This window comes from Manacus vitellinus, unplaced genomic scaffold (assembly GCF_001715985.3).
Source record: "Manacus vitellinus isolate BGI_N305 unplaced genomic scaffold, ASM171598v3 scaffold_10_pilon, whole genome shotgun sequence".
In the NCBI taxonomy this organism is placed as follows: Eukaryota; Metazoa; Chordata; class Aves; order Passeriformes; family Pipridae; genus Manacus; species Manacus vitellinus.
This window is the reverse complement of record NW_021938838.1, coordinates 8502611-8514558: the sequence shown is the minus strand read 5'-3', so window position 1 is coordinate 8514558 and position 11948 is coordinate 8502611. Positions and strand designations below refer to the sequence as shown.

The 11948-nt window shown below is 62.7% G+C and overlaps 2 protein-coding genes across 2 annotated transcripts in view; one reads left to right on the top strand and one right to left on the bottom strand.

The window, feature by feature from the left end:
- Positions 1–417: 417 nt before the first annotated feature.
- SPIRE2 (spire type actin nucleation factor 2) lies at positions 418–4737 on the bottom strand. The gene is made up of 14 exons (XM_018086826.3): positions 4621–4737; positions 4090–4449; positions 3771–3851; positions 3531–3695; positions 3364–3450; positions 3147–3255; positions 2901–3070; positions 2672–2822; positions 2434–2567; positions 2197–2331; positions 2048–2115; positions 1926–1953; positions 1398–1513; positions 418–1310 (listed from the first exon to the last, which is right to left on the bottom strand). The coding sequence occupies exons 2-14, from the start codon at positions 4447–4449 to the stop codon at positions 1094–1096; spliced, it is 1821 nt and encodes a 606-aa protein (XP_017942315.3). The 5' UTR covers positions 4621–4737; the 3' UTR covers positions 418–1093.
- A 3661-nt stretch (positions 4738–8398) lies between these two features.
- Positions 8399–11948, top strand: part of FANCA (FA complementation group A) — a 37279-nt gene continuing 33729 nt past the window's right edge. The window contains exon 1 of the mRNA XM_029965538.1: positions 8399–8469. Coding sequence (XP_029821398.1) covers positions 8399–8469 — 71 coding nt within the window. The remainder of the gene's footprint in view (positions 8470–11948) is intronic.

Below are 11948 nucleotides of genomic sequence, written 5' to 3'. Positions count from 1 at the left end.
CTGGGCTAAAACGGCCATCGCCCCCCGCACCTCCGTGGCGCCCCTCGCAAGCCCCGCGTGAAATACTGTCCCGGAGGGGGGGCGTGGGCACGGAGGTTGTTTGCCACGACCGGTTTTACGGGGTGATGACCTCGGGACACGGGGGAGACTCGGGGATGGGCCGGGGAGACAGGCTGGGGGCGGTGAGAATGCTCATGGGAACGGGAAGCAGAGTGTTCCCACGGTCCTGTGCAGGGTCGCCGGTGGGCACTGCCGTGGGAGCGGACAGGAAGGATGGCGAGGGGAGATGTGAGTGATGGACTGGAGTGGAGTGCAGGGGGTGGTGGTCCCCGGCCCCCTCACGTTTTGCAGCACCCTGCACCCTGCTCTCCCTCCCAATCACCCACTCAGGACCAGCCACGCGGCCCCGGAGTAGCCCAGCGGGTTTATTATCGGAGAGGGGACATACAGAGCAGCCGTGCCAGCCCAGGGCACTGGGCACCCCGGCACAGCCAGGGCTTGGCACAGAAGCAGAGCTGGGGGAAGCCAACACAGGGGGCTGCAGGTGCCCCACCGTGGGATCCGTTCCCCCAGGAGCTGCCCCACGGTGCGATCTGTGCTCCCGGGGGGCTGCGGGTGTCCCACAGCAGGATCCATCCATCTGGGGGCTAACGGTGGTCCATGGTGGGATCCATCCCCTCCGGGGATGTGGGCGCTCTGCAGCAGGACCTATTCTCCCAGGAGCTGCCCCACGGTGGGATCCTTCCCCCCGGACGCTGGAGGCGGCCCACAGCTGGATCCATTCCACCGGAGGCTGTGGGTACCCCACAGCTGGATCCACACCCTCAGGGGCTGTGTGACGGTGGAATCCATCCCCTCGGGGTCTGTGGGTACCCCACGGTGGGATCCATGCCCTCAGGGGCTGCAGGTGCCCCATGGCAGGACTTGTGCCCCCAGTGGCTGGTGGCAGGGATGGAAGGGGATGGCAGGAACGGGTCCTTTTGCCCCTGGTCCATAACGTATATAAATATAGAGGCTGTGTGTATCCATCCTATGTATATATGTACAGCGGGGGGGCACCCCCGTGGTGCCCATCACTGGGGCGTCGGGCCCCTCACTGGAGCCAGGCGTCGCTGTAGAGGGAGCGGGCCTTGGCGTGGCGCCGGGACGCGGCGCTGGCGTTGAGCACGGCCACGCTGCGCCGGCTGGAGCTCACCACGTCCTTCACGAACCCGGCACAGTCGGGACACACGTCCCGCAGCACCGAGCCCTGGGCGTAGATGTGCGGGAATTCCTCCTCCACCCGGCGCCAGCACGGCCCCGACAGCGAACTGCGGTACAGAGCACTCCGTCGGCACCCACCGGGAGCAGGAGGAGGAGGAGTGGGGAGGAATGGGGAGGAAGGCTCAGGGACTCACTGGAAGGGCTCCCTCCGGCGCAGCGGCAGCGCCTTGGGCAGCAGCGAGCCCGGGAGGCTCTCAAAGCCCAGCGCGTAGACGGGAATGTGAGCCAGCTTCTTGGAAGGCATCTTCATCTGCCGGGATGTGGGAGTCAGGACGGGATGGACGGGGACGGGGTGGGATGGGACACGGTTGGGATAGGGCAGGGCAGGGATAGGGACTGGACAGGGGCAGGGATACGGATGGAGTGGGACAGGGGCAAGGATAAGATGGGGCAGGATAGGGACAGGATGGATCAGAGAAATAGCAGGACACATACAGGGACAAGGCAGGACAGGGATGGGATGGGGCAGGGACAAGGGAGAACAGAGACAGGATAGGACAGGGGCGGGATGGGGCAGAGATAGGGAAGGACAGACAGGGAGGATGCAGGACAGGGATGGGATGAGATGGGGCAGGGACAAGGGAGAACAGAGACAGGACAAGAACAAAATGGGGCAAGGCAGGACTGGGACACAGTGACACTGGCCAGGGCCAGTCCCTTACCTTCAGGCTGCAGGAGCTACAGACAGACCTGGGGACACAAAGAGAGGTGTGATAGTGGGGCCATCACAGGGACCCTCCTGCCACCCTCCCAGCCCTGTGACACGGCACAGTACAGTGCTCACCGCTTGCAGAAGAGACAGGCTGCAGGCCAGGAGAAGAGGGGGAACTTGGCCCTGCAGCAGCAGCAAACCTGCAGGCAGAGTGGGGTGAGTTGGGGTTGGGCGGGGGTACACCTCCACCAACCCTTCTGGTTCCCTGGCCCCATTCCCACCTTCCCTCTCCGCAGGCTGCTGTACAGCTCCTTGCTCTGCAGGAACTTCTCCATCTCAGCCTTGACCAGCACCCTGCGGACATTGATCATCTCCTCCACGGTCAGGGCCAGGCTCTCCACGGGGTGGCTGAACTCCTGCAGGACAGGGGGATGTCACCATGAGCTGTGGCAGAGGGAGCCATGTGCCCACAGTCACGCTTGCCTGGTGTCCCCAGCCCCGGTGTCCCTAGAACCCACCAGCCAGAGGTGCTTGGAGCTAGTGGTGGGGGCAGCGCTGGATCCGTCCTCTGGTCTCTCCTCCACAGCACCGAGAGCAGCCCGGGGCGGTGCTGGCCCATCTGGCAGCTGGTGACAGCTGGCAGGGACAGAGCCTGTGAGGAGGGATCATGGTGAGGCCATGTTACCTGGTGCCACCACTGACACAGGGCATGGCACAGCCCCCTGGGGATGGGGACATGGGGACCTCCAGCAGTACCTGAGCGGGGCCGGGACTCGGGCTGCAGTGGCTCCAGGTCCTGGGGTGCAGCCTGGTCACCCCCCAGCTGGCTCTGCAGCTGTGCCAGGTCCTGCTCTGAGAAGGAGCGATCCCGCTTCAGCGGCACCTCTGTGCCTGGAGAGTCCTCATCCTGCAAGACCATGGGCACCACATCACCCCAGGGACCTGGCACCCCCCGTGTCCCCCCACCTCCAGGGTCCCCCCTTGCCTCTGAGAGGTTCATCTCCTCCATCTCGGCCAGGGTGGGCGCCTTGAGGAGGACGCGTGGCCGTGGGCGTGTGGGCATGGCACTGTCCGGGCACCGAGAGAGCTCGAGGCAGGAGTTGGAGGCCAGGCGGCCAGCACAGGCATGTGGGATGCAGGGCAGGGAGCTGTACCCTGCAGAGGGACAGGCTCAGCACCATGGGGATGGGCACAGAGCTGGCGTGTCACAGCAGGGAGGGGACACTGGTACCTTTCTGCTCCACAGGCCGGAGCTTCCGCTCCTGCCTGATCTCCTCCAGGATCTTCTCATGGAGCGTCCTCTGCTTTTGGGGCAGGGGCTGCAGCCGTCGCTCTGATGCCTGTGGGATGTGTGGACAGGACCTCAAGTGGTAGCCATGGCTCAGGGATGGCACTCCCAGGGTAGGCATGGCATCATGCCAGGGAGATGTCCCAGTGCCAGTGTTCACCTGCTTCAGAGGGGGCCGGGAGCGGATGAAGTCAAGGATGAGCTCATGGGCATCCTTCTTCACCCGTGGGGGGATGTCTCCATCCACCTGGGGAGGGCAGGGGGTCAGTGCCAGGCTGGGGCATGGCAGGATGGAGGGTGAGGGGCTGGCACGGTGGCTGTGCTCACCATGACCTTGCGGAGTTTGTAGTTGCGGGCGCGGATGTCCTGCATGAGCATCTCGAAGGGCGTGAGCTGGTACTCAGTGGGCAGTGGGTTGAACTGCTTCTCCTGCACCTTCTTCAGCTTCACGCCATGCCGCAGCTCTCGCATCAGCTGTACCCACAGCCGGGCCTGGGGGGTCACATGGACACCACGTCAGCACCCACCCACCCATCATGGACCCCATGCCCCAACGTGCCACTGTACCCAGTCGGTGTTGCGCAGGCTGCCCAGCTCCGCTGCCGGCCGCTCCTCCTCTTCCTCATCCTCCTTCAGCTTCTGCAGCAGCTGTTGTGGTACAAGATACTGTCACCCTGCCCTGGTGGTACTGAGGGTCCAACTGAAACCATGTCATGGGGCTGCAGCACTGAGGTATACCCAAAAACACCCACATTCCCAGCTGGCACAGCACTCTGGGAGATGTTATGGCTAAACGCCGGAACCAGCAGCCCTGGTGGGATGGGCAGAGAGGGCACCAGCTGGCTTCCCTGGCTAGGTAGCGGTGCCAGTGGGCACCAACACTCACCTCCTTGGCATCACGGATCTTGGCGAGGAAGGCCATGAGCTCCACAGTCTCAGCGAAGAGCGCACGGCACACAGCCTGGTAGTGCACCGGGGCACCGGCGGGGTCGGCCAGGCGGGCAGCACAGCACCGCATGGCCTGCCCGAAGGTGCGCACAGCGCGTGGCGGTCCCTCGCCCCCCTCCTCCTCCTCCTCCTGCCCCCCATAGCCCTCGTCAGCCGTGGCACAGCCGCTGTCCTCTGAGTCGCTGTTGGTCATCAGGTCAATGAGCTGCTCCAGGCGTGGACTCAGCTCCCGCTCCTCGTTCTCATCCAGCCCCCAGTCCAGTGCCCGGTACACGGCGAAGCCCAGCGACTGCACCATCTGCAGGACATGGCATGGGCTGGGCATTGGATGTACCCTGGCACCAGCTACCCCCCCACCCATCAGCGCTGGGTCCCATCCCAGGACCCATGGGCGAGGGGACCAGGTGGCGGTGCCCACCCCACACTGGCGTGTGATGGCAGATGGGGCCAGTCATTGGCCCCTGCATACCTGGGCTTCGGCGGAGGGCGTCAGCAGCGCGGGCAGGTCTGGGGGAGGAGAGCAGAGTCACCACTTGCACCCACAGCCCTGCACTGGGCATCCCACCCCACATCACCTGGGGATGTGGTACCCACCCAGCTCAGCTGTGAGGTATCCACCCTGAGCAGGTCCCACCCCCAGCAGTTTCTACCCCAACCTGAGACTCCCGTTCCTGGCTGCTCCCATCCTGTCCTGGACCCAGGACACAGCTCCATGGGGCAGTGGGCACCAGTACATTGAGTCCTGGCATCAGGCAGTGGCAGCACCGCCTCCAGGGGGGCACATAAGGGGGGCACAGGCATTCCTTTATCACTCACCTCCAGGGCTGGAGGGAGCTGAGAGCTCTGCAACCATGGGGAAATGCCCCTGCATCCCTTTGGGCTGTGGGCACCAGGAGTGTGGGTACTAGGAGTGTGGGCACCAGGAGTGTGAGCACCGGCAGTGTGGGCACCAGGAGTGTGAGCACCGGCAGTGTGGGCACTGACATCATGAGCACCAGCAGTGTGGGTACCGGGACTGTGAGCACTGGCAGTGTGGGGACTGGCAGCCACAGCTGGAGCATGGCACACACACACGCACACACAGAGCCCAGGACATGCTCATGGGCAGCTCAAACTCTCCTGGCAGCCGCAGGACGAGGAACACGAGTGGTCTCTGCAGTGTCCCCAGGGCTTCCAGCTCCACTTCCCGACCATTAGCTCTGCATTGAGCTAATCAATGCGGCAGCTGCAAGGATATGCCAGTCGTGTGCCAGCCAGGAACAGACAGCAAGGGCAGCTCCAATGGTGGTCACAGTGCCACACACAAACCCATCGCCAACCCATCTGCCCCAGCCATGCCCAGTTCCCACTGCAGTACCAGCCCTGGGATGCCATCATCGCCCTGTAGTTGGTGCCTGGCCAGCAGGATGAGCCCAGAAGGTCCCAGCAGCTCCCTCCAGCCACTGGGACACAGCTAAGGAGGGAGTTCCTATGGGATAGGGGACTGGAGTGGCTCCAGAGGGTGCTGTTGGTTCACTCAGCGGGATCCAGCCCCATGCCCAGGCAGAGCTGCCAAGCCACGTGCCACGTTGTTACCACCACCTGCAGCAGTGCCCAGAGGCACCCAGAGCCCTTCCAGCCTCAGGCTTCACTGTGAAGAGGCCTGATTCATCCCTGGGGAGATGGCTCAGGTTGGCACAGAAGTGACCTGGTAGGAGGAGGTAGCACGGTGTCACTGGCACAGTATCACTGGCATGGTGGCACTGGCAAGTGACACCGTCTCCAGCCCCACAGTGGCTCAGGGTAGGGCGTGGGGCCATTCCCAAGCAGGACCAGTAGAGCCGGTGTGACCACACCATGCCCAGATGCCACAGGCACGTGCTGTGCCCGTGTGTGTCCCTGCCTTGGGCATGGAGATGCCCAACACACCCTGGCATCTGCCCGGTCACCGGCATCAAGGCCATTCGGTGACCCCACAGCACCGGCCCCTGTGGCCTCGCTGTTGGATGAGACAGGTGGAGCATTGGCTGCACTCCAGGTGCTCCTGGAGCCTCCCAGTGTCACCGCTGGCAGCCGGCCCAGCCTAGTGACACCCCAGAACCGTCACAGCTGTGACTGGCAGTGCCAGTCTCCCACGGAGAGATGGTTGGGAGGCTAAAGGTCGGAGATGGGGCTGTCCCGTGTGCAACACACAGGGGGCTGGGGCAGGACGAAGTGCCCTGCATGTGCAGGTGTGGACGACCCATGGATGTCCCTGTGGGTGTCCCCGTGTCTGTCTGACCTTGCTGTGTGTGTCCTGCAGCCTCACGGTGGATGCCAGGACCACGCGCACCCCTTACATCAGGCCAGCCTCCATTGGGTTTAGCTGGAGGCCCTGCCGGTGCCAGTGTCGGTTCGGCCACACCAAGCCCTGGACCCGAACTTTCATCAGCCCATCTTCCGCGCCAATGCCCGGCAGTGCCGGCTTGGCCAGTCCCCACCGCGGGGCCAGGGCTTTTGGGGCTCACCCCTGTCCCCGCCTTTGCCACCTTCCTGCCCCCCGGTGCTGGTACTGTCCCTTTCTCCATCCTCACAGTCTCTCCCAGCTTCTCCAGTGCCCTCCCTGCACCGCTCCCCTGCGGCCCTTGCCTCTGTGCCTGCCCCCCCCGCGATGTCGCTTCTCCTGCCTATCCGTCGCTCTCAGTACAGGTCCTTCTCCACCGGCGCCGGTCCCTCCCGCCAGGGCCGCTGCAGTTGCCCCCCCTGCAGCCGATATCCCTCGTCCCTCTGCGTCCCCGACGCCGGTGCAGCACCCTCTGCCGGTGCCGGTAAGTCCCGGTGCCGGTAAGTCTCAGGTGCCCGCTCTTTATGCTGGTAAGACCCAGTGCCCCGGGTCCCAGGGCCCGTAAGTCCCACTGCCTGTAAGTCTCGGTGCCGGTAAGCCCAGTGCCTCACTCCGGTACCAGTAAGCCCCGGTGCCGGTAAGTCCCGATATGCCGGGTCCCGGTGCTGGTAAGCCCCGATGCCGGTGCCCCGTTCCTGGTGCCGGCAGGCCCTAGTCCTGCTAAGCCCTGGTGCCAGTAAGTCCAGGTGCCCGGGTCCCAGGCCCAGGAAGCTCCTGTGCCCCGGTGCCGGTGCCTCGCTCTCGGTGCCGGTAAGTCCTGGTGCCGGTAAACCCTGGTAAGCCCCAGTGCCGTTAAACCCCGAGTCCCGGTAAGCTCCGATAAGCTGTGGTAAACCCCGGCGCCCCGCTCCCGCGGTGCCGGTAACTCCTGGTGCTGGCAAGCCTCGGTGCCTCGCTCCGGTGTCTGTAAGCCCCGGCGCCCGCGTAAACGCCCAGGCAAGTCCGATGCCTGTAAAGCGCCCGGTAAGCCCCCGGTAAGCCCCGGTAAGCCCATGTCGGGGTTGCACGTTCCCGCTCCCCTCCGCCGCGGGCGCCGCCCCGCGGCCCGCCCCTCCTCGTAGCAGCGGCGGCCTTCACCGATGCGCGGGGCGGGCAGGCGGAGAGGAGAGCTCGGCCGCGGAGGCGACTGTCGGCCGGGTTGCGGAGCGGCGCGGGGGCACGGGGCGGCGGCGGGGCGGTCCGGCACAGCCCTGGAAGCAGAGCGCCCCGGCCTGCTCCCTCGTTCAGCGGCTGCTCGAGCATTCGCAACCTCCTCCAGGGACAGCTCCGCGGCGGAGCCCCCCGCGCCCGGCCCGCCGCCATCGCCCCATCCGCACCGCCGAGCGCGGCGGGCGGGGCGACGACGGGGGGCGGGGCGCGCTGAGACACGCCCCCGAACGGCCGCCCACGCCATCGGCCCGGCCCGTACCGCACCGCCGGGAGCGCCGGGGGGCGGGCGACACGGGACAGGCCCCGCCCACCGCCCGGCCAACTACACCACCCCGTGCGGCCACCGCCGGGGCCCCGCCGGGAGGGGCCGCGGCGGCGCCGGGGGGCACGGGCGGATCGGGACGGCGTGAAGCTCGGTGTGGTACGGTGCGGTACGGCACGGTACGGTACGATACGGTATGGTACGGTGCGGCACGGCACGTTACGACACGGCTCGATATGTATGGCACAACTTGGTACGGTGTGGCACGGCTCGGTATGCCATGGCATGACTCTGTGCTGTGTGGCACTGCATGGTATCGCGTGGCACTGTACAGTGTGGCACACTCCGTACAGTGTGGCATGGCTCGTTAGAATGTGGCACGGCACGGCACAGCTCAGTACAGTATTGCATGGCTCAGAATGGCACAGCTTGGCATGGCACACCACAGCACGGCACGTCACAGCTCAGTTCGGGATGGCACAGCTCAGCACGGGACGGTACATCACAGCATGGCCCAACTCGGCCTGCCCAGGCTATAGGACTGGGTACAGGGAGTGGCTGCCCCGGGTTACCTGGGTGTAGGGTGCAGGGCACACACCTGGGCATAGGGCAGAGGGCACAGGGCGTGGGTGCCCCAGGCATGGGGTGCAAGGCACGTGACGAGGGGCAGTGCCCGGGGTGGGTGCAGGGCAGTGCTGGCTGACACCCCACAAGGGACATAAGAGCCCCATTCACCCCGAGAGGATCAGGGTGGCCACAGCACATGGCTCAGCCCTAGCCCTGGCTCCCACCCCACAGAGTACACGTGCCATGTGTGGAGAAGCGGGTGGAGGGACACGATAGCCTTGGGACTGGGGTCACCTGGGGACACAGAGCAGGAGTGAGGGCAGGAACCCAGGATGCCAGCACCCATGCGGACACCTCCCATGAGGCACCTGCCTGTGGGGTGCTGGGAAGCCTGGGGAGCTCAGCTGGGATTGAGAGGGAAAAGCCAGGCTGGGACAGGAAAACTCCTCAGAGGGAAGGAGAAGAACTCCAGATGCCAGAATGTGGTTTGTGCATGGCCAGGAGCAGCAGGAGCAGGTTGAAGATGCCAGGATGAGATGGAATCTCTAGGGAGACAATGTCCCTTGGGAATGTGGTGTGGGGATGGCATTCTACAGCCACTGGGAATGGCTGGCATGGCATGGTGCTGATGATGGGATTGCTCTGGGGCATCAGCTGGTCCCTCTGGACACATGGGGAGGGCAGGATTGTGCTGGCAGAGCAGAAAGGACAACCAGTCCATGAGAAAGGTCAGAGGGAGCACATGAACACTCTTGTCATGATGAGCTTCCCATTTCCATGATGGAAGGAGCATAAAAAACACTGTCTCAGCTCCATTAACCCATGAGCATAAACTGGGATCAATCCCAGAGCTGTGCTGGCTGAGCTGGGAGGGGGACAGAGCAGGGATATAGATTCTATTTGTCCCACACAGCCAAAGGAGCTGCAGGGCCAGAGACCACTGGCAAAGAGCCTGGGACGGAGGAGAAATGCCCTTCAGTGCCCATCCCAGAGAACCTAAGGAGTGCCAGCCCCATCTTTAGGAAAGAAAATGGGAGAGTGGAGCTGGAATACTGTGAAATGCAGCCCTGTACAGTGCCCTGGGGTTTGGGAAAGGGAAGGATGGATACAAGTGCATCTCTTGGATTGCTCAAATGCACCATATCCAGGCGGGAGCATGTTACAGGGAGTCGGGAGCACAGTGCCAGCTTCATCCGCAGCTGCATCCACATGGAATGGCACGTCTCCAGCCCCTGGAGCAGCTCATGGCCACAATGCTGACACCTGGCTCTGGTTTGAGAGATTTGAATGCAACGTTTGCCCTATAATCAGCTGTTTTGGAGCCTGCCTGGGAGGCGACTTCCCGGGAGGAAAGCCCACCAGAGCAGGGCTGTGCAGTGCCGGGTGCCAGCTTTCCATCGCCTCCGGACACAGCCGGGGCGGCACCGGCAGGGAGGGGAGCGGGGAGGACGTGCAGCGTTTGAAGGCGAGGATAACCCACCCTGCAGGATTCATGGGATGGCATTTGCATGACAAAGCACGGAGCCTTTTGCTTTGGGTAAATCTGCAATTAATATGGAATCGCGGCATAATTAAAAGCTACCAGCGTGGAAAACTCAAATGGAAGCCAAGCGTGTATGTGGATGAGGAAAATAGAATTAAAAATGAAAGATAAAAGAAAAAAATATGAAGAGTTTGGGAAAGGGTGTCAGAGTGATATGGGAGGGTTGGAATTCCTGGTTCCTTCAGTGTGGAATCAGGAAGAGAGGGGCACGGAGGTGGGATGGAGGGCAGACAGAACCCTTCCCCAACCACCTGCAGCTGTGTGCTGTGTTTCCTTGGGGATATGCCATTCCCATGGGTTTCAACTCTCATACGCAAAAAATTTCCTTAAAAAGCCACAGGAACCTGGAATAAGCGCATGGAGAACCTGTGGGGTGGACGTGCCTCTCTCATTTTCCTTCCATGCTGCAATAAACTGGGAACATGGAAGGAGGGGGCATTTGACAGGACAGTTTCCTACTGCTGCATGCTGGCCTTGAATGTGGCTGGAGTTTAAAGTGGGATGCTCTGAGGGACACCTTGGGGACATTTGGGGACCATCCTGGAGGCATTGGGAACACCCTCAGAGACCTCGGAGCACACTGAGGACCTTAGGATCACCATGATGGTCTTAAGGTTACCCCTGGGGGCACATTGGAGACCTCAAGGCCACTCGGGTGACCTTGGGGACAACCTTGAGGACGCCATAGGGACCTTGGGGATACACTGGGGGTGGCATGGAGACCTTGGGGCCACCATAGGGACCTTGGGAACATCGTGGGGATCTTGAGGACACTGAGGGCACACAGTGGGAACCCTGGGCAGTGATGAGCTCTTGACTGTACCTCCTGATGTCGCCTTGTTGTGTTCCATCACAGGAATGGTTTCCCCTGGTTTTCCTTCCTTGGCCAAACCAGAGTCCCTGACCCAGTGTTCCATAGCACTCACTGCTCTTAGACTTTCTGATTCCCTGGAATGCCCCAGCCAGTCCCAAGGCAATGAACTCCCGCACTGGATACTGGCACTTGGATCATCCTGAGGGGACACTGACCCCATCCCGCTGCCTTCCCACCACATAACACCCCTGTGTAAGCAGGTCCAAAGTCAGGTGGTACCAGGTTCCCTGGACACTAATGCTGTGAGAGCTTCCTGGTGTCCATGTGAATAAACCTCAGGAGTATCCTGGAATGCCAAGCTCTCGGTTGGACACCTGCTGGGGCTGGCCCAATGGGGCATCCCAAAATCTGAGGCTGCCCTAAACTTGACAATGGCATCCTGAGGGGTTAACGTATCTCAGGAATGTGACTCTGGCAAGGGTTCCCAAACTCGGTGCTGTGGGGTCTCTCTGCAGCCTCCCCGGCACCAGCTGCCGGACTCGCTGGCACTGCCAGGAAGTGTTCTCCAGCTCTTGGCGCGCGTGCTGCTGACTCACCCCTGCCAGGGCCAGCTCAAAATGAACCATCCCACGGCCAATTCCAGCAGGAGCTGATTCCCGATGGTGGGTACACCTTCCTGTAAGGGATCACTACTGCTGCTCTGAGCCCTCCACTGGGCACGCGGACAGCGGCTGACAGCTGTGGTTCATCGCCAGGGAGGATAGGACCAGAGGGAAAATCCCTCTGGGAATTCTACACTGCTTCCTATGGAACCTTACAGCCATTCAGGACTTAAAGGGAGCTGAGAAAAAAGAGAGAGAGAGGTTTTGGAAAAGGGCATGGAATGACAGGAAAAGGGGCAATGGCTTCCCACTGCCACATGACAGGGTTAGGTGGGATACTGGGAAGCAATTCTTGGCTGTGAGGGTGAGGAGGCCCTGGCACAGGTTGCCCAAAGAAGCTGTGGCTGCCCCATTCCTGGAAGTGTTCAAGGCCAGGTTGGACGGGGCTTGGAGCAACCTGGTGTAGTGGAAGGTGATTCCTGCAGTGCTAGTGATTCC